Source organism: Macrosteles quadrilineatus, unplaced genomic scaffold (assembly GCF_028750875.1).
Source record: "Macrosteles quadrilineatus isolate MER2022 unplaced genomic scaffold, UCM_ALF_1.0 Scaffold_4__1_contigs__length_99947679, whole genome shotgun sequence".
Lineage (NCBI taxonomy): Eukaryota > Metazoa > Arthropoda > Insecta > Hemiptera > Cicadellidae > Macrosteles > Macrosteles quadrilineatus.
This window is the reverse complement of record NW_026542597.1, coordinates 313,526-337,649: the sequence shown is the minus strand read 5'-3', so window position 1 is coordinate 337,649 and position 24,124 is coordinate 313,526. Positions and strand designations below refer to the sequence as shown.

At 31.0% G+C, this 24,124-nt stretch overlaps 1 protein-coding gene across 1 annotated transcript in view; it reads right to left on the bottom strand.

Moving 5' to 3' along the window:
- Positions 1-21,940, bottom strand: part of LOC128991653 (neuroligin-4, Y-linked-like) — a 31,927-nt gene extending 9,987 nt beyond the window's left edge. Inside the window, exon 1 of the mRNA XM_054414731.1 lies at positions 21,538-21,940. Within this exon, the coding sequence (XP_054270706.1) occupies positions 21,538-21,940 (403 nt within the window). The remainder of the gene's footprint in view (positions 1-21,537) is intronic.
- Positions 21,941-24,124: the final 2,184 nt, after the last annotated feature.

Below are 24,124 nucleotides of genomic sequence, written 5' to 3'. Positions count from 1 at the left end.
TAAAAATCAAAAACATTGTACTTACTGTGTTCCAATATGGCGTTTCTCTCTTTTTACTTATTTTAAGAAACTAAATTATTAATTCATTATTTACAATAAGAGGCCTAAACAAAAACAAAATAACTATCGTGTACAGAAAACGATAATTGATACTTGTAAATACAAGCTTTTGCTTAGTCGTAATATTTTTTGCTCATTGTGTATTACTGAATAAACTACTCATTAGTTAGTGGAGGATGCACATATTTGCAGCTCGGTTAAACTATTGCTTAATACTTATAAATGTATAGTAAACCTTAATATACATTGTGCACAGCATAAGTTCAATACATAGTGTTGATAAGACTCTTTTTTTGCAGTTATCTAACTTAAAAACTTATGTTCCTATGCCGTGTAACATTATTACTGATTTTAATTTAGCTGTTCACGAAATAGGGCTGCTGATATATTGAGGTAGTAAATTTATGGACTCATGCCAGAAACACGTCACTTCTACAAAAAATGATAATTTATTATTTGAATGAATGAAAATACTTCTTTATTATGGCAAACAATTAGGACCACATGGCCCTTTCTTACAGTTAACCTCGTATTATTTCAGGGTATTCAATTGTGATTCATTTTTATTTAATATCAGGAAATGGGGTTGCTTTATTTCTGGCCTGGTCCACTTACAAATGTTAATAATTGAAATTAAATTAATAAAAATTAAATGAAAAATATTCATTGATGCAAACTTAGAACCTCGTGGTTCTTTCTTACGGTTAACATAAAAAAAAACTAATAATAACGACCAAACATTAACAAAAATACAATACAGTTTGTAACTTTACAAGAAATAAACTAGCATAAATTTAATCACCTTCCCTAACATACACACACACACACACACACACATGCACCCTCTGGACCTAATGCACGCCATCCTCCCAAGCACAGAAAACGTACTACTATAACCCAGAATGCCAACCGCATGGTAAAAAGCATTAAGCGTTTTGAGAGAGCTTTGCCTGTCAATCTGTAGGCAGCGCCACCAGCGTTGCTATGCTGAGTAAAATCCATAAAAAACCAACTGACTGAGTTTTTTTATGGAAATGGCAACGCTGGTGGCGCTGCCTACGGATTGACAGGCAAAGCTCTCTCAAAACGCTTAATGCTTTTTACCATGCGGTTGGCATTCTGAGTACGTTTTCTGTGTCCCAAGCCACTGCCATCCGGTCAAGGTAATATTCTTTCAGCGCCACCATCAGTCGGGATCGGTTTTTTATGGATTTGTTGGGAAAAGGTGTGAAGTTTCATGGACGGCATGCTGTTACAAAAAATAATTTATTGTAAACAGTTGTTCTGTGATGAGAAATGCGAAGAGTCGACGGGCTAATTCATCTGCTTGGAAAACATTTTATTTACAACAAAGTGATCTTCTTTCTTTAAAGTATCCTTTATATATTAGTATGCTAGGTTCAATCCCGGATTAGTATTACACATTACTTCAGGATAGAGCTAGAGGGTTGTGCTGTTATCAAACATATAAGGTCCGTTAGTAATGACATAATTTTAGCCCGGGACCTCGGGGACCGAAGCCCTGCACTCTACCATTAGACTAGCTCACTTCCAAACAAAAGTAACACCATTACAAGCCTAAATAAAAGTTAATTTTATGACCCATCCTAAACGAAAATATGTTTAACATGTTCAGATTGAAATTAATTATAAATAAACTTACATAATAGACAAAATAATTGTATGATCTAGATGAATGCAGTTCTGATTCGTACACTAACATTTTCCGATCGTATGAATCAATCCATAATCTTTGTACTCTTTGAGTAAGATAAAAAAGGCTATAACTGGTTTAAATTTAAAAATATACCCCTAAACAAAAATCAATTCGTGAATTATATTCTAGTAATTAATATAACATGAGGGTAAAAAATGGCTATTTTATTTACCAGAAAAAATATATGTACATAGGAAATATTCGTAAAAATAATTTGTCAATTAAATTTGCTAATGTAAGCATTTTGCTAGGATTTTATGATAGCATCAATTAGACCTAATGCACATTTATTTCATCATACTGTACCAACTTCTTCAAATCATTACTAATATTAAGCTGATAATGCCTTTTCCTGGGGATGTAAGTTAAAACTCCTTGAAACAGACATTTATACCAAACTTCCTAAATAGTTTAAATCGAATAAGTGGATAGCCTTAAATCTTGATAATATCCTAGGTATACACGTTTTTACAAGGTATTACAAGAGTTGGACTATAACATTTGTGCAATATTCTAGATTACGTGCCTAATATATTTTACATTAAATATAAACTGTCTATAGAAAAATATCAAGAGTTGCTTTAGATGAATTTGACCTGCTGCCAACTTCACAGGATGAAATATCGCACAGGTAGCTGTCATTGGTGCCAACCATTGAAAGATCCCTTTTCATCTCTTGGAAACGGGACTTTCTGTAATGCACTTTATTGAAATAAAAAGTTTATAACTTATTTTCCAAGGTAATACAGTACAATCGTATTTTCTACATTTTAAAATTCAATTACATAATTAATATTATATTATTTTATTATTATTTATTTGGATAAAAATAACACCAAAGATTAATTTAAATACGCCACACCTCACAAAAACATTTACAAGTCACAATATTCTTTGAGCTGCTCTATTACACGTTTTACTTATGAATTGAAAAAATAAATTTACCTTAACCCTTTGCATAGAAATTTAAAATATTTGGGAACAATGATTTATTTTATTTTGGCAGTTAAATATTAACACAAACTGAAAAAATAAAAGTCTGTGGTTCATTGTTTTACTTTTAGCGATTTAAGAGGATAATACTCCCATACTTTGAAAACTTTTTTTTTCAAGCAATCAAATCTAAGAAAAACATTGTTCGCACTTATCAACAGTGTTAAGATTTATCTTTAAATGTACTAATAAAGACAATCCATTATAGTACTTAAATACATGGAAAGTAAATTAACTGTTATGGCTTTGAAGTACTCAACGTACCTAAAAAGGCCTCTGAGTATAGAAATTTGTGACTACCACATGTAGAATAGAGAATGAACTGCAATACAAAAATAAAGTATACAATATTCTGGTCACGTAATGTTCTCAGAAATAGTTTATCAAACACAAGATTAGTAACTCAAATGTATTTTAATAGAACCTTATGATCATTATCAAAAGTTAAACAAAAACATAAACACATTACACGACGGTTATGTTAGGGATAAAATGTTTTCAAACGAGAAAGAGCCAATTTTTGATAAAGTTTCCATTTATTTACTTTATAAGGTTTATCCGTTGCTGTCGACAGCATATCAGTCATCGTGTATCTTAAATTTACTTCAAGCGAATACTGATGGATATTATTTTTGAGTGATTGTTTTATTTTCATTTAAAAAAAATAGCTCAGGAAACCTAATTTGTTATTAAAGTAGAAGATGTTTATTATATTATATTTTAGAACTTTGCCTTTTTTGTGAATAACTCAAAGCAATGTTGGTAAAAATGTACCTAGCAATAATACCCTGTTGAGCAAACTTGATTACCAAAAACTTGCAGTAGGAATGTTGTACAGAGTAATTATTACTAACCAATTCAACTAAGATAACCAAAGATATTATAAAGTTTAAGTAGGCATGACAAGGATAAATAGAGTAAAAAATCCAACCCGATTGCGCGACTGCTTCAAGAGAAAATGTATAATTTTTGACATAAGGTGTTGATATTTTGGTACTAGGTAAAATATAATAACCCTTAATATGCAAGAATACATTTTTGGTACCAAACCAACAATTATGGTAAAATAAAAATAAAAAGCTGTAAACTATTATATTTGTACAGTTGTATTTATACTACCCTTGTTGAAAAATTTAGAATATTATTTTTATAGCTTAGGAAAAGCAAAAGAGTTCACAGTCTTAATATTATTTGAAATAATTATAATCAAAATTTGATAATCAAAAGTAACTTTTATCATTAAAAATTTTAAACGCCTACTAGTTGGATGATAAACATATTTAAACGAGTTAGGTTTATTCTAAAATAGTTTTATAATTGAATATATATTCTTGTTTGCTAGTAATACCTTACTAAACTCGATTGAATTGAGTTGAATTGAATTGAAAAGTTGATGAAAAGTTTAATATATACTTTATTTAAAGACTTAAAAAAATGTTTAAAGTGTCAACGCTTTGAATTGTAAACGAAGTATTCAGAATATGCTAACTTGTTGCTATATTTACTGGATGTTATATTCATGACCAAAGCAGGTTAGTTATCCATATGACCTCCAAGATGTATGAAAGTTCACTTTAATACTTTAATACTCTTGATTGAAATGGCGACCATACAACGTAGGTATTTTAAGCCAAGTATGAATGTGGATGAGTTTTTTTTTCACTCGTGTTTTAGCTATAGCATTGTTTTAAATGGTTTAAATCTTTTAGCAGAAATGCTAAGTATATGCATAGTACATTGTACTATACTTACGACTGTAGTAGAACAACAGTAACAGAAAATAATTAAATGTCTAACTTAACCGACAGCTATACACGTGTCTCTCAAATTATCTTAGAAGTTAAACTATCTTTATTTTAAACACAGACCTTGTAATAAGTACAGTATCTGTATTTTATGTTTTATTACTGCAAATGAGAAAGTTTATCAGCATAATTAATAGTCTAAAATAAAATTAAAGTATAAATCTTAGTGTATACAATAGAAATAGTATATATAATAGAGCAAATAGTTTTTTCGATGGTTGGTAATGTTAGTTTATCTTTCTTTTTTTAAAATAGATGTATTTTTAATTAAACCTTAGCCTCGTTCCGATTAGTAACCATTACTTAATGAACATAACGGAATTTCGACTACTTAGTAGCTACTAAATATTTCGCATAGCCAATTCATAAAATAAACTTGAGTCATTTTAACAAATTAGTCAAAATTATATTTTCAGCATAATTTCAGTTGGTAAACCATATCCAGTACATCATAAGAACAATCAGGTAGCAGCATCATTTGAGGCCTGGAATGCTGCCAACACCCCAAAATGAAATATCGCATTGCCGCAGTCACTGCTGCCAACTTATACTTTACACTTCAGAAAATGTATTATTAAAGTGAAACAAAATTTATCATTATGGATTCATGTATTGTGTGCACTGTATCTACCTGGTTTTATTACTTAGTTCACATACCCTTTGAGGGATACAACTAACATGCATTTTAACACACATTCACCAAAGTTTAATGATATTTACTAAGACCAATTAAAAAAAAATGGGTGAAAAATAATACGTTAAATTATAAAATTCTGTTATCCATATCCAAAAATGTCATGGTTAAGTGTGGATGTTAACATAGCTACATACTACACTGTGGTGTAATTTTGATGAAATTTGGTATGTGGATAGGCCTACTAATCCGTGGTATCTTAAACATTCTTTCGGACTATTGGAAATCTTTATTTTCAAAGGCCATAAAGTGGCCAAGAAATTAGATTTTCACAAAAAACACTCAAATGGATTTGATTAAAAATATATATGTTGTCGTTTTTTTAGCTATGATAAAACGTACAGCTATTATTGCTGTAATAATTGTGTTTCAAAAAGTATTGCATCTTTGTGACTTTCCCTACATGAAATATCCCCTACATAGTTTCTCCCACTACCCATGATAAGGGTTTTGACTAGCAAATAATAGAACGTATGTGTCCGATTGCTGATATCGTTCATTTAGTGAAAAAAATATTCCTTCATGCCTTTTCAAAAACCATATTTATTATAACGGTATACTGCTTTTCAATGCATTTGCCAACCCATCTAAAAATTGAGTCAAACCCTGTTATTTTTAAAAAAATCACTTCGAAAATTACTGGTGTCCAAGTGTTACTACCGTATCCGTGATTTGATTGCTGATAGGTAGTCATGGGCATATGGTATGCTTGGTTCATGAATTAATTACATGTAAATATTGTTTTTTTAGTAGTTATTTTATTGTTTATAAGACAATCTGTATTTTTTAAATATATATTGACTTAGCCAATGCATTAATGTAAGTCTGGCTAAAAAATGACTTATGACTTATTCTTATATTTGTAAATTCGTTTTGTTGAATTTGATATTTTTACAATGGTGATATTTAAACGGACAGAAATTTATATTTTTCTGTTGAATAAATAGCGTTCCTAATGACCTCAAACGCAAAAAAAAACACATTAGGAAAATATTTAATGATAAATATTTTATTAATTTAAAATTATTGCGGAGGTTTTATATATTATAATGGTTTTTACTAACAAGTCATGTTTAAAACGAAGAGGTTACTCAACTCGAGTACTTAAAGCGTAAATAAGGAAACACAGTGTATAAACACATGCAGGGAAGGTGTATTTGAGGAGCTAAAAGATAATTTCCCATTCTAAGGGTTGCCGTTACTACTCGACGAGCAGAACAGCAATGTTCGTAGCTTTTGTATTCTACACTCCTCGCTCTGTAACGGTCCCATTCCGAAGTCATCTCTAGATAATTTACCTGATAAAATCTACATGTACCGAAGGAATTTTCATCTACGTTTTATAATACCTTGAGGGTAAAACTATGGTAATTATGGTATTGTGTTGTATGGTTGTATTAAAACTTGTCCAATATTATACAACTGACAAACTATTCAATCGAATTTACGATTTTTTTTATGAAGCACTAATCTCTTATTACACAAAATATTTCACTTTAAAACTAATCTAATAGTTGTAAATTGTACAGATTATATTAATCCAAAAGCATAAAAATATGTTTTCTACCTTCATCCTCGCGTTAGATTCTAGTCTTTTATCCGTGCACATTACGTTGACCTAGGCCAAAAAATTGCAATATTTTCTTATAACTAAAACCTATTTGGTGATTGTCGGATGTTGAACCCAGGGTCTCCTGGACTGGAGGTCCACGCTCTACAACTAAACCACCTCGCCCTCACAAGTTTTAAACTAATTATATTTCACTGCATCATCAATTTTTAATGAAATTCCAGATGATTTTATATGCAGATAATGACATTTTCTTGGGTATAAAGTTTTGGTTTAGTTATTATTAATGTCTAAACAATCACTTACATCGTTACCTGTTTTTTTTTAGAATATATTTATATGCACTATTTGTGCATAGCCATCAATTAATTATTTATGTTTTGGTTTAGTGACTGACAACGTAGCAAACGAAAGCATTGACACAAGAACATCATACGCAGAAGGTTAACAGTAATTTCCAACTGAACTAAACGTAGCTTCATGTTTCTACTTCGACTTATGACCAATCTTGAACCTTTACAGCACAATGTGTTTATCGTCCATCTTCAAGTGTTTGAGGAACGTGTTGGAAACAAACCAGATTGTTGTTTATTTAGTTGTTTGTTGTTATAGTAATGTTTGGAGTAGCTCCTTGTGGGAGTCAATGAGACAGTAGCTTTACGTTTCCCATGGTTTATTTTAAGACATATCTTGTGTAACTGGAAGTAATTGATGAGTGTATTTCGACGTTCCTATGTTTTCGTACATAAAAGTAAAAAAAAGTGCCACTATTAATTTAACTATTTCCAAGAGGAGAAAGCCAAACAAATTCAGCAAACCTAGCATTAATATTAAAATAAATTAAATGAACACTGGGTAATTATCAGTATGATTTCTTATCTGTTACCCTATAACTATAAGTGAACAACCAGTAAACAGCAAATTGTTTTTATTGCAACTAATAAGCATACAGTAATTGCACCAAAATTATGTGCTATATAATACAATATTTAAAGTAAAAAAATACTAAAATCTATAAATAAAGCTTACAAGCAACGCTGTCACATTTATTACTACTAACCCTATTATTTACTATTGTTTACAAATCAAACTAACCTTAAAATGAATAGTTAGGTATTTACGATTGCGTATAGTAAGGAATAAATAATGGTTCTAATAAATAAGATGAAAACGAAATAAGAAAAAATAGTTTAATCTGAAAAGTAAGACACAATTACAAAGAGCAAAGGTTATATAATTTCTAAATTGAATGACATAAAACTGTGTTCTCTCTTTATGAGTAACATAAAACAATGTGCCAAGAACGCTAACTGTATGTTTGCCAACAATATCCAAGAATGTGTCTGTGGCACCAATTTCACGAATTAAAATTTAATAACATTTTACGAGTTATTAAATTAAACTAAAATAATAAGTTTTAAATTAATTTTCCTGTAGTGCATAGGACAATATACTAGGTATTATTAATTGAATCTCTGTGTCAACCAGTTAGATGAATGCATTTTGAAGGAGCTTCAATGGATGGGTTTCTGTGGTCGATTCAATACAATTATTGTATGTAGCAAGCCACAAAACGATAGTGCAGCATTGAAAAGTAACTTAACCCCCATCGCATTGTATTTATGGGATACATTTTTATCATTTGCACTTACGTAGAAACAATCACAATTTCAAAATATCAAGCTTAATTGCATACGATTTTTTCTATTAAAAAGTAAATCAGTATTTAACATGTATTTATGTTGCAAGGAATACGATTTTACTTTAGAAAGATCTACTCTTATAATTTTATTTACTTGAATGCCAATCCCAATACATCGTTGTATACAACATATTATAATTTTTGAGAACAATAATAGTCTTAATGTAATATTGCAAGGAATACGATTTTACTTTAGAAAGATCTACTCTTATAATTTTATTTACTTGAATGCCAATCCCAATACATCGTTGTATACAACATATTATAATTTTTGAGAACAATAATAGTCTTAATGTAATATTTTTTTAAGTATAGTATGTGGTTTATTTCATTTTATTCTGTTTAGCTAAAATAGGAATCCTTGAAGTTAATTAAAATCAATATCATAATGTTTCTGTATGCAAAGTAGCTAACTTCAGACCATTTTATAAATTGGATTATTTTACAATCAAATATGGATAGCACATAACTTAAAATAATCTTAAGCTAACAGTTCTATTAAACTAACTCTAACCCACAGCTCTATTTGATAGTTATTCATTCAATATTAGTTCTTTTAACATATAAGTTTACATATCAGAAAGCACAATAACTGCTCCTGCTAAGTATACAGCAGATTTAAACTATATTTTTATATGACACTTTTCTTTTGTTTTAAAATCTGTTCGACATGGTATGGATCCAACACATAAGTATTTTTAATTTGTGTTAAATCTCAATTGTAGGAAAGATCTATTTTCAAACACAAAAAAATAGAACACAAAAAACTATTTTGCAAGCTCACAACTATTTTAGTCTCAGTTTAAATAGCGATCTGTTTAGTGTCACAACTGCTGACGTAAATCTTCCTTACTTAGATGAATTTCTCAGAAAATTAATTTAATGAGAAAGAGTTTCTTAGAAAATTAATTATTGATCATTAATCGAACAAATAATTTGTAACAAAACTGAAACTAATATCTTCGAGATTAAATCCAAGCTGCTAGTACACCATAACTTTGTTAAACCTAATCCTGAAAATAGGCTTGGAGATACCAGACCGAGCCAAATTGAAATTGAATTTACCACCAGAATAGCATTATACTGCTAATTGAACTATGTAAGCCTTCAACAGCCGACTATTGGATCTTTGCCTACATGTTGCGTTCTATAAATGTAAATTTAATTTCCGAATACATTGGAACAGTCATATTGAACGGGAATTTTTTTACAGAATAATATTTACCCTGTATACGTAGTACATTTGTTAACTATAGACCTTTTTGTATATTTAACATTTAATATGTACAGTATGTCATATTAATATTGTTTTGGAAATACTTTGCTCAAGAACATAATGTATATAAATTATGGAAATTCTATAAAGAATACATATACAGTGTGTACATACTCAAAATCGATAATGAACAGAGCCCCCTGAACCATATAGGCCTACTTTAATTTTTGTCTTAACAAGAAACTTCGTTGGGAAAGTTTTCATATTTTTCAAACCACCGCAAGCAATTTCTAATTAAAAGAAGCTTTCATATGTCTAATGTTAAAAACTAAATAAAATTCTCTAGTTTGTACGTTATTGCTTTAATTTATAACTTTATTTGAGTCAGGTGTGCTTATTCGATCTATTATTCTGGTATTTATTTCAACCTAAATTCTCTGTTTGCAGTTATTTTAACACTTAAGTCAGACTAACAATGTTTGACAAATCCACATTAAAACTGCTAGTAAATGAGAACATTAAATCACATTAGTAGTTCGGTAAATAATACATCTTAGTACAAAATAATACGAATTAAGTGTCATTTTCAAATTTATCATCGATTAGTTCATAAGATTTGCAGTAAGGCAACACAGAGAAAATACAAGTGAGTGAAATTCTTTAAACTTAGAAAGGTACAAGGCAGACACCACTTTACGCTGTATCCACGCTATAACCTGCAGTTGATTACTGACATTGGATAGATGCTTCCGTTTTATTGGAAGTTGTGTCAATTGGCATTCTAGTGACAGCTAAAATTAGAACAGTGTTGACAAACTCTGTAAAGTGGTAGTTGAGTGGGCCTAGCTTGGCAAAAGTGGCTTCAAATATATTTACATAAACGAACCGCAGTTACACGGTTAATATCATCTCTATTCCAATTCAGGAATATTCTTGTAATTGCAGATAATTTAATGCTAAAATTTGAACCCATCCAACATAAGTTCGAAGGAATTTCTTAAGATCAGTCTAAAAATTTTGTTAGGATATGTTACCGTTAAAAAAATTGCTTCCAGTTAATATTTAGCTAGGCTGAAACTGACTAACGGTTTTATTTTAAAGTAATCATACTGATACAACGGTATACTGTTTTAATTTTAAACATACTTATCATGATTAACATGCTTAATTAGTTCAGATCATATTTTTTTTTTAGACGACGAGAGGTTCTAACTAAACACAAAAACACATGGATATGATTTTTTCCATATTTTATTCTAGGTATTTCTTTTCAGGCAATGTCTTGAAACGACTTTGAGTTAGACATACTGGGTTATCCTCCTTTTTTATTTAAGGGGGGGGGGGACAACAGACCTTAATGAGCAAAAATTAGTTTTATTTGTAATTTATAATGAAAAAAGAATAATTTGCTTGCGCAAAGATTTAATGACAAACATAAAACATATTTTCAGTTTATTTTTTATAACCAAAAATATATAACCATATCAACCCGTTTAAGACAAGCTATTTTGTTACAGATACACTTCAGATTCATGTTACGTAATAACAAAGCACAGTTCAAAAACATTGACTCTGTCTAACGCCAATTAATAATAAAGATTTTTTTTTTCAAAGGAAATAATAGCGAATATTTACCAAACTATGAACTGATTCAAAGTTTAGTTCGCCCAACACTAAAAATGTCCCAATTAATTTATATATCATCTTATTTGTATTTATTTGTATAGGCCAATTAAATTATGATTCATATTGGATTAGGGAGAAGATATAAGGGTTATAAACAAGTTATTTGGAATTTTAAACTTTTGCATTTTTTTTATTAGGAAGAAAACACGATCCTGGACCCCTTCTCTTAGTCAAAGCTTTTGTAATATCGAGAAGATTGTTAGAGCACTTAGACAGCAATATAAAAACTTTGTTCACCTCCTGAAAACCAAACCTACAACTTGTTCTGCTGATTGGCAAAAGAAAACTTTTCTTGTAATCTTGTAAGATTTTTATCTCACTGATTTTGCTTTTCACCGTCAAATGGGAGCTTTTTCCTTATTAACGATTCTTGTTTTCAACAAATTATCCAAGTTCATCTTACTTGCAAACAAATTTGTGGCTATATACATTCATTGTAAATTAACAAATCATCAATCAGTTTCCCAGCTTGGACATATTTGATTTAACCCACAACGTAAATTTGCAATACAACATAAAACTGTTAAATATTAATTAACAAATTTGTTTTCCTAGCTGTGCACTAAAATTAATACATACGTGACCTTCTTGTTCAACTTGTTTTCATGTGTTAATTGTGTGTTGTTTTCATGTGAAAACATTTTAAAACCCCTAAAAAACCGTAGAGATCATAAAAGTGTCAGTGATGATTAACTATTTAACCTATATTAGAAGATTCAATACACCAAAAAACGGTGTGACATTGCATATGAAATAATACTAGTCGAAGTTAATTAGTTAAAATATGCTGCCTGGTAAATTTTAAGCCAGATATGAGGTAGGTTAGAGTTAGAGTCTGTTTTACTTCTCTTTAATTTCATTACTCAACATTGACCTAATTTATTATTCATTCTGTTGGTTAATATGCTTAGTAGTATTAATCTGATTATTTCTTATGTCTATATATAAAAAAAACATGTGTTACAGTGGTGTTATTTACGATCATGAAAATAACGTAATAGCGAAATGGAATTCCATAAGGCCTTGTTCAACTTCTCAAAGTTTGTATGTATATTATGGCGATAATTTTTCCCGTTTATACCACTGGTCTAGAACTTATTTTTGAAGCAAAACCAAGCTATACCGTAAGTACAATAAGGTTTCTTGGTACCGATACCAAAGTTGAAGCAACAAATATTCAAACTTAACTAGTATTATATAGGACTAGCTGTAAACCGCGGGCTTTGTCCCGTTTAACTTCTTAATTTTCAAGATGATCTCGTTCGCATGGCTCAATCACGTCCTGGTTGAAGTTCGTTCGCTACGCTCACTCACCTTTAGGTTGGAGCTCGTTCGCTGCGCTCACTTACCTTCAGATTAGCTCGTTCGCTACGCTCACTTGCCTTCAGGTTAGCTCGTTCGCTACGCTAACTCGCCTCCAAGTTGAAGTTCGTTCGCTACGCTCACTCACCTTTTGGTTGCAAATTAGCTGTTGTCATAAATGTAAAAGAAATAATAGTGCTGCACCCTGTTGGTAATCCTTGTAACTTTAATGCTATTGAATATCATAGAACAGAACCAACTTGTTTAATTGAAACAGCTGTTAAGATTCATTAATTCCATTTCTCATAAGTTTAACATGGGAAAATCCAGAGCCACTGGGGCAAAGCCCAGAGGTCGGAGGGCAAAATCCTTTCTTAGTGAGCGTCTACTACCCAAAAGGAAGATGCCTGCCAAGTTTCAGGTTCCTAGGTCTTATGGTTTATGAGATTTCGTGATGAGTGAATGAATGAATGAGCAAGTGGTATTTGAGCTTTATATATATAGATAACAAGGAAGCACAGCAAACTTAATCAATCGTACTATGTACTCTATCAGAAGGATAAAGAGAACAAGAAGGTTTATTTTGATTCGATCAGGAATAAACTCCAAACGACCGGACAGTTTTCAGCCACCGAATAATGGCTCTAGACAGAGAAACGAACTGTAAAAATAGTCACAAAGAATCCGGCTATATTTGAGTCAGTCGCCATGTCACCTGCTGGTCCTTTCTCTCTTAATCATAAAGAGAAAAAAATGAGTTTGTAACAGTGTAAGCAGACGTCAGCAAAGAAATGTTACATTATGTAAACAAACATTTTTTAAGCATTTAGTAAAAAAAAATAATTTATTACCAAGAGATCCGTGGGCAAATTGCACATTTCATAGCATGCAACACTCGTTTATGAGGTAAAGCTAGTAACACAATACCCTCATCACTTTCAAAAACTATGTTCGTTTATTACAGTTGCGTATATAATAGATTCGATAAATATAACTACTACTTTTCAGTCAATAAAGTTTGTTAATTCACTCTATACTATAAAGAGTAATTTACCTTCCTTAGTCAGCCCACAATTATCTCTAAAAGTAGACTAGGCTGTTGAAAGTCCATTCTAATGAACTGTTTCGTCCTTTGTTATATGACTGTAGTTAAACATTTAACCGTAAGTTCGGCTATAAAATTACAATTTACTTTAAAACCGTTATGAGGAAAGTAGGTCAGCAACACTGGATCTTTGATAGCAAACTCAAAAAGTATATTTTTACGCTAGGGGCGAAGCCCTAAGGACTGTTCTAGTCACTTCGCTGGAACATAATCTTTAAAATGACTGCTAATTCATCAACAGCGGTTATGTAGGACGTTCGAAAAAGGAGTATACCAGAGAATGTCCTTATTGTGTTCCTTATTAATAGATTTTCAACATGATTCGTTGTAATAGATTATATCCAGAAATGAGTACAATATCCTTTCAATAAGTTGTATTTATACGTTTATGTAAAATAAATCTTATTATTATGTTTTATACATTGACCATATGCTTTTTACACCAGAAGGGAAATATTATAACGCAATCTAAGGTAGCACGTTTTATTAACAGTGATTTTAATTATTGAATTTCTAGTGTTATGGTGATGTATTCATGATCCCTTTGGTTGATCTTGTGTTGGACATTAATTATGCTTTCTTTCAAATTCATAAAACATTTACAAATTTGCAGAAAAGTGTTTTTTTATAACAAGTAATTGTAATTGTTCTTTTTTACAAAATGTCTTGTGATTTTGTTGTAAAACACATCCTATGCCCCCCTTTTCATATTTAAAAACGGGTTTAAGGGTTTCAGACGAGTGGCTCCGTACAATAATCCTAAACTGTAGATACAAACTAAAATAATACAGTAGCATTAGTTTATATTACCTGTTAGTTGTTTAACAGAAATATCTCTAATGCCAGTTAACAACACGAGGTTATTCCATGCGAATATTTATTTGTCAATTTCAATTCCTAGTAGTTTCAATGATTTATTCTTTTGAGTGGAAATTCAGAAAACTCTTAAAATAGCTGGGTACCCTGCCATTAATCATACAACCACTTTGCTTTTATAAATTAGTTCACTGTGAGCCTTTTAAAAGAAATGTAGAATTATCAGCATACAGAGTTGTTTTTGACATTAAAATGTAACGAAATAAACTTATATTTATATATATAAAACTATAAAGAGGGAAGGGCCAACCAACCATAACATTATTTCACTTTAAACAGATCTTGGTGCTCTCTATTGATTTGGACTTCATATCAGTCATTTAAATAAGAAAGGAACTTTGAAATGATTTGTCTATCACACCATGAAACGCCATTTTTTTCATTTCCTTTCACCTCCCTGTCGGCCTTGTGCCAACATTGGCCGTTTTGCAACCGTTTCAAATTACGGCTACAAAATTATTTTATTTCTTATTGTTATCATTAGTAGCCTGTAATTTGAAGTTAAAATACACGTGGGCTTAATGATCTGCATAATAAATTAAACGTAGGGCATGGTGGCGGAGACCTAAAAAGATAGACGAAAGCGTTAGGTATCAAAGAAACTGAATTGGTGAACTTTGGTCAAATTAATTATATACTTTTGACGAATCTTTATTAAGTAAAGGTGAATTTTAGATTAAATCAAGGGAACATTCCTTGCCAAAGTCTCGAGCTCCAGAGGACTAAATGGATGTTTTATGGTTATGATATCATGTGACCATGGTTTTAATTCGTTTGTCTAGGGTCATGACTAAATTTAAATGGTATAAAATCTGAAAATGTAAAAATAGTTTTACCGATGATTGAAAATCACTCAATTCGCGATCATTTAAAACTTTTTACCCATACGATTCATTTTTTTGGATATATGATGTATGAGGAATCAAGAACCAACATTAATCTGTTAAGAAAGAATTTAACATTAGATCTTTACACTTTCCATCCGGATAAGGGGATCCTGACGCTTGTTTTTAGTGTTTTTGCAGAGGTGAAGAAGACACTCTAGCTTCCACTGTCAAACTTTTTTTTCATCATTAACGTTTTACAGAACTTTTTATACAACAAAAAATATTTTGATGATTTCACCATTTATTTGAAAAAAAGACGATAAATGAATGACAAATATATTTGGTAAATGTTACAACCCCCCTATTCTTAACCAAAGGCTAAATGATGTTTCCAGTAAGTGAAAAATTAGTTTAAGAGTACGTAGTTGCAATGTGTTTTTTAAATTAGTTGAGCCCAACATACATTATTTGTAATCAAACGGGCAAATGCATTCATTGCTACTTACAATACGTTGCGTTCGAAATCAATTACTCTTGGGGAAATCGATTGTATTATTATGCATTGTTACACACACAACATTGGCTACATTGTAACCATATGACATTGTGATGAAATATACGGCTATATGGAGCTTTTATACATGGTTAAATTTGCTATTAGATACGGGAATAGATTCATTGTGTCATTGTTCTTTTCATAAGCTAATTATTTAGGGATTTTACGTTGGGCAATTTTTACAATTTTATATCTAACTTCTTAGGCTGAAATAAGAATGTTGATTACTGTATAACCCCTTAAAATAATACTTTGTGAGAGCCAACAATTTATCTTTGCCACCTTGGTAACTCAGAACCGATTATAATTTTAGAGATAATATTAAATGGTAAACTTTTACTATATTTTAATGATTTCAAAACATCATTACTACTTTTCCGCTTTAAACTTGAGATGAAATTCAGAGAATAAAGTAAAAATAAAGTATTAAAAATTGGATTTACATTCTAAAAATACATATCTCCAATTATGAAGTCTACTGCCATTTTTGAAAGTAGTGGTTGTTTTTCAAACAGTTGAATCACCATTTTATTGTGTTTTATTTTGTATTTGATTTTTGATTTTTTATGTATTTTTTTTATGTAGATCAGATTTTAATACATATTTGTATTATATGTTTCCTTTTCAAACATATTCGTTTATGAGCTACAGGATGCAGATACAAAGTAAGTTACTTTTCTTAAGTGAAAGATTCTGTCACTCTCAAACGAGTGGCTTTAGAGAAAGAATGTCAAGAATAAAAGCTTGTTAAAATGCATTATTATTTAAAAAATAACCATAAAATACAGGATCTTCTATAAGATAGTTAGACGCCATGTTGGAAATGGAAGCATTTTAATAAAAGTGGAATTTATAATGTTTAATGTTATATAAATGTTTTGAAGTTATTTTCTTTAAATATAATAGTTTCTCAGATAGCAAAAGGGGCATGGTTAATCCCCCTACTAGTTCATCCGGTACAATGTTAACAAAATGTAAATTAACTAGAAGCACGATTCAATGTCAATTCCATAATCATAATTAAATAAAAAGAGTACTGCATGTATTGCGAGCCAGAATGGTAATTTTTCTCGTCTTAGCTATTTCAGTAATTATAACCTAAAATAAAAAAAACTATTAAGAGCTAGAACCAATAGTTGAAAATAGCGTTTTATAAGGAATATAAACACATTTGAAGTTTCCAGTGAGTTTCAAAAAACCTACTTAGGTATTTAAAACAGTCTGGGCACTTTCAAGAATTAACTATACGTTTGTACATAAAAAAAGTTTTATTTAATATTATTGCATATTGGATTTTATATTTTTGTCATGTTTTTATTTATGATTACGTTAAAAATCGAACTAAGATTAAAATGTGTACCAGCATTCCATGCTTTAAGTTGACATAAACAATCATTAGGAGTTTTTTAGAGACAATTCAAATGTTTGTGTTTCCAAAGCAAACTTTTCTAGTAAACACAATCACTACAGCTAAGATTAATTGAAGCGAAAATGAGGACCGTAGTCGAAACCATTGTTGTGGCATGCTAGTTAGTCATTCACAAAATCACCGGGCTCCACTGGCGCTAGTCAGTGCACACCTTTGAATAATAATGCGTCATTTTCATAATCAAACATGACCACCTATCTGCCTTGTAAATCAATTGTTGACACATTGCCATTGTACTTAAATTGCAGGTATGTTGATCCTGCGTAGACTAGCGCAATTGAATGTCTCTGTGTTTAAATATGTTAAAAATATACTGATAAATATTTACAACTAATTTTGTGGTGATAATTAATAGAATTTAAGTTTTAATATTAGTATTGGCTCATTTTTTCGGATTTGGAATTAAAATTAAATTATGGTATACATTTAAGGAAATCTTTGATCATACATATCACACCCAAAATCGGTGATAATATTCGTCTGTGTTAGTTTAAATATTACTATTGGGGTCAGTAATGGTCTCCCTGGTTTCATTGGTTAAATAAAGTCATCTAATATAGTTAGTGATGAATTGTTATTACCTTTCTTTACATCCTAGGAAGCTGAGTTCTATTCAGAATTGTTAAATGCGTTACTTTAAGTTTGACTACTTGTTTTAAGGAGGACACAGCACTTTTGCATAGCTAAAAGCTATAATAAAGAATAGGTTATTACATTTGATATTGTAAAGACAGATTTTGGAAAGTAGCCTAGCTCTTGTAAATTGATTCATATAACCCTTTTATACTTTGGTGTGAATAATTTCAAAAACTAAAATAACGAATAATTAGATTTTAGTTAGGGTAGTTTTTTCTGAGGGCAAGTCTTTATTTCTACTCTTTTATTTCATATGCAAAACAAATTTAAAAATATATTCCTTAATATAGTAAAACTATTATGGAGTAAGGTATTAAAATAAAGCAAACAAATAAAGCAAAACTAGTCAGTAACTTGTGATCAAACAATCCCAGTTTGTAAACACATAATATATGTTTACAGTATATATTTTTTTATTGAAGTATTACGATATATTAATCGTTCGTTTACTCAAAAATCGAACAACAACTGAAGGTAGAGTGCACAAACGTTTCATCTAAATATTTTACCCGATAACAGTAAAAACATGAGATAAAGAGCAAATATTCAAGTATTTTCCTACTCGCTCTCTCCTCCGTGCTATTTTTAGCACAGTCTCGTCGCTTGGCACGATTGTTAGGGTCAGGCATCGCGGTCGCCCTCCCTAGTGGAGAATATTTAAAATATTGTATTTTGTAAAATATTAAGGTATGTCATCTCATGTTTCCTGCTGTAAAATTCTAGCTGATCGCAGTTTCATTTTGATGTAGTTGAGAAAAGTTAAGACGATTTACATGCACTGTTAACTACATAATTTACAAAAATAATAATTTTGTGAAAAGTCTCGGTTCATCGCTACACTACAAATGCAGATACTCAAAAATTTATTTTTCAGAATAGAATAAATTTTTCTCTTGTATAGGGTTATGTGATCTTTATAGATTTTAGTTTTTTTTTATAATCACTAATATGTTTAGTGCTAGTGTCACACTAGGTCTTCTAACAAAACTATTAATTCATCATCGATGTATATAGGCCTATTGGTTTATTGCTAAAAAGTTGTCATAGTGTTCTCAGCATAAAATGTCATCTATCATTAAATTTTATCGCGTAAAAATCTATCTATCCAGATTATTTGAATGGCTTTAATATGATTAAGTTGCAGTAAAAAGCAAAGATTTTAGAAGTTATTGTTTGTATTGATTCACAAAACAGCCATTACTAACATTTCTTGCATTTGCAAAACAATACAAACATTACGTGTTTGAGGTTTATATAATTTAGACTTTACTTTAAATATTTATTTATCACATTAGAGCAAGTTATCTTACGGTGCTACAGGTTAAACATAATTTAACTCCAATACACATAATCCACTAATATTATCCTAATGAAAAAATGCCTTTAACTGCTCATTAACACGTTAACAAAACTTAATAAGTGCCCTGGATATGTTTTTATAATAATAAGCGGGGATGAACATTGATATAAGCAAACAAATTAGGACACATGTGTGCCATTTTAAACAGTTTCTAATTTATCTTGTAATGAAATTCCACAATTGAACTAATTAGGTTTGTTTTAGCTTTCGAAACAATATGAGGGTAAAGTTATCCAGTTTCTGGTGCTCGGCTTGGTGTGAAATTGAAATGGATCCGAACAAAAAACAAGTTGTTGGAGGAACTTTTTAGTTGAGACCAATTTATATGTCAGTTTCCACTGTGTAATTTAACCATTTCACAATCCCACTCTACGAATTTTTGTTACGGTTTTTGTTTGAGTCTACGAATTCAATGAGTGTTTTTTTGTAATTTGTTATTTCTTATTACTTTTTGTTGTTTTGAAGTCTTGCAGAGATGTATATTTTAAGTTATTATAAAAAGTTGTTTCTTATGTAGACGTGTTCTTCATGAAAGCTCATAGTGGATTAATTGATGAAAATTGGTCATATATGGTTATATGAAAATACGAATGTGGAAAATCGTTTATTAAGTATAAACTACAGTTTACGAAATACATACAGCCCTTACAGGTAGTGATGCCATAAATGTCTCAGACAAATAACTTTAATTAATTAGATATCTTTATTACGTAAACTTATGTACTATACCAACATAATTAATTTTTTACTCTTTTAATTGTATTCCAATCAAAACTATTGATAGAGGCTTGGTTGTAATTTTATCTGTTTTAAATGTTATAATATAGTTCTTCAACTTTCTATGCATTTAAAACGTAACTCATCATAGCTAACCTTTTAAATTTATTTTGCTGGGTAAAAATAGCAGCACCACCATTCTTTAAATGTTATAAAATTCATGAACTTTGCTTTATATTTCCTTCTTATCGTAGTACTTTTCAATCGTTTTATACGTTTAAGTTCTATAAAAATTACCTTTTGAAAGGTGTCACACGCTGAAATAGGTATATAGCTAATATGTGTTATTTTTACCCTTCACACTCTGCTACTTGCTAAGCACACGATGAAGACGAAATTTATGTGCATTTCTTCTGTAATTAAGTTTGTATGTACAAGATATCGGAACGAATTAAGTAAAAAACGAACTATAACATGTATAATCATGAGTTTTTATTAACTCTGATATATTTTATTTCAACATTGATGCTCATATGACGATCCTCCTTCACCCTGTGAGTTAGTGTATTGGTCGTTGAAACATGCCTCATTCACAAACACGAATCTTAGCTGACAGTTGTTCTTTTAAATAATACTGATGAGAGGCTGATACGTTTATTTTTTACACTTAACCTTAAAGAGGTTTACAGTTTTCCTATAGAATCATCACAAATTGATTGGTTGGATGAATCTCGGTAACCATTTACATAATCTTTTATTTTTAAAATAAATCAAGTATCTTATGTCTTACTTTATACTTTAAATATATATTATCCAAGATTAAGTGAAACTTTTCGTGTTAAATGTGTCAGAAACACAAGGCTCAACCACAATTAAAACTTTATCGTTCTTATTTTGAAAAGTAGCATGTAAACAAATTGTTCAAGCTATGATGAAGTAAGTATACAGCTTACGTAGATATATGGAGGTGTTGGATATCTAGGTGCTGGATTAAAATTAGATTTCAAATCTTATAATACTTAATCTCTTGATTTTAATATGTCTTTGGAATTCATTTATCCGGTGGGTGTGAGCTCGGATTCCGAGGTCCTGGGTTTAAATCCCACCAATCCCCAATGAATTTAATCAATGTGATAATACCTCGACCCTGTAGGAATAGCCTAAAGTAATGTTTTAAACAGTTCCAGGCTAGAACTTAGTGGTACGCGTCGTAGATTTATCCTAGGATATTAAGATGAAATCCATAATTTCAAGGTGGGAAAAATAATGTTTACTGCTACACTTACCTCTCAAAGGCGCGTAAATATTGAGATACAAGCAGTCCTCGCTCTGGTTGCTCAGGTTGTAGCGTACTCTGTCCATATAACCCCACCGTCCCGTGGGCATAGTGGTGTCCGGCCTAGGTGGAAAAGTTTGAGGACAAACTGGACCAAAGGTATCAGCCACCCTGGTTCCCATCCAGGACGGAGGTGAGGCTGGTGGCATGAACCTTCCGGTGCCTACAGGAGCCGCTGCGTAGGGGATGCCAAGATAGACTTCCACCGGGTCTAGGTTCCTGAGGGTGCGGATAGTCCCTTGGAGTAGCCCTTGACGTGTCTCGACGATCCGGGGGCTTGGGTACGGGTGATAGTCGTAGCAGAAGCAGACCAGAGGAATGAAACTCAGGTGGAAGAAGTGTAGTATGAACATTTCTGGTGTATATCGAGAAAATATAAGTTTACCTATTGCACTCAGCAACTATGAGATTCGACACAACGCAACGGCATGACAGTTTGTAATATTTTTGATTTTCTTAAGGTTTTTTTTTTACAATTACACGAACACGTAGCACCTTAATAAGGTACCAGTTGTGAAGTATAAGATTTACTATATTAAATATAAAAGGTTACTAGGTTAAATATAAAAATAATAATACAAAAACCTAAACAGCTAGTTCTCTTATGCCCTATAATATCCTTATATACAGTTTGACTCTAAACTATTCTTAGAACTCTTTGTAGTTACATGTCAAAACAATAACTGTAATACTTATGGCGAGACACTCACAATCTAAGCTACTAGAGATCCCGTTCCACCATCGCCATTGGCGATCACACACACATCACTTATCCAACATTTGTTACATATTTGTGGCACACTGACACTAGTACCACTAAACTGAACACAACACAACACCTATCTGCACGCTCGCTCGGATACGCAGACGAGCATTCTGTTCGCGACACCGCGGTCTTGAGGCGACTGAAGACAGAAATAGACACATTTAAAAGTGGAACGAGTGGAGACGTGAGAGTACGAGTGAGTGTGTCTGTGTTAGTGTATGTTATGTTTGTGGTAGTGACTTTATGGCCCTCGAATGGCATGTGTCATGTTCGTTAACTATTTTTTACTATGTAAACATTTCTCTGAAAATACCCATTTCGGCAAAACTAGCTATTTATGACGGATAAAACCAACTGTCAGGGTATCTGGGTAGTTCTCTGCATACAAATGTAAATCATTCGTGTCTAATAGTTTCGGATTGTCAAAAAAGGGTTGATTCTAGTCCTAAATACAACTTTACACTGGATTTTAATTCAATCTAAGGTCCGTTTGATGGTGAACGGCAATTATTTTGACATTCAATAAAAAAAAACGTCAATATGAAAAGAGTTAGACCAATGAATAAAAAAAAGATTCTTAAGCAATTAGAGTTTTAAACTATTTTTTGAACTGGAGTAAATGTTTTTTTTTACTGAATAACTACCATTGGATTTATTTGTATTAAGGGGGGGGGGGGGTTATACAGAAAAGCGTAGTTTTACAATATTCAATTATCAGACTCGACAACTTATTAACCACAGGTTTGCAGAGTTTTGTTCATGTATTATTGTAGAACTGTTAAAATAGCATAGAAATCATGCTTTACAAACATGTCCTCCTCTTATAATGTTCTACTTTTGTTTAAGGCTTTTATGCTTAGGCTAATGCCTAATTTGTTAAGTGAATCGTTCCGTTTCATTTTTGTGTTCTAATATTTGACGACGGTAAACTAATAGTTTTACGTAATGGAAATAACGAGTAGCATATAACGAGACTTGAAGTTTGTTTGTACGCTGTAATTTGTGTCGTTAAAATCTACAAGGAAAACTATTACTAGGAAAAGTTATTACATCCTAAATTAAATTTGACTAATGAAAACTGTTAATTGTGTTTTAGTAAACTGCTAATTAAACTGTGCTACTAAATAATTAATATTTACATTTAACTGTTTTGATGCCGAAGTTGAGTAAAACATTCACATTGATTTATTAAAGTTAGTTCATCATACCCTACGGCACTTAGTTGTGAATGAGTAGACTGTTTAGATTAAACGTTGAGGAGAGAAACGTATTTTTTTTATTTTTACGCAAACATGAGCAAATAAGAGAAGGTTGGTTGTAGAATGAAGTGAAATGCATTACAAAACTGTGTTACTAGCTAAACCCAGCTGATATTTTAAAAGTAAAATAATTGATCAAAAGTCCAATGATGAGGGGAAGAAGTAGAGTTGGGGTACAGTTTCAAACCATTAAAAAGCATTTTACTTTTCTCAGATGAAACTGGCGACCGACTGATAAACAAGCAAGCTTTATTATCTTTCAAATTTCAAGTTGTACATGGGTGTATTCAACAGGGATTAGTTTTTATTAAATATAAAAAAAAAACATTGGTAACAATGATGGTACATCTCAAGAAAACTCAACCTCAAGTGTTAAGTAACACATAAGGTGAATTGTATATGTTATTCAGAAAACATCTGACTTAAAATATCTTAAAGTTAGCATATAAGTCATTGTTTAGGCCGAGTATAAAAATATTTAACTGCACACAGTGATCAACAAATTGAGCCCT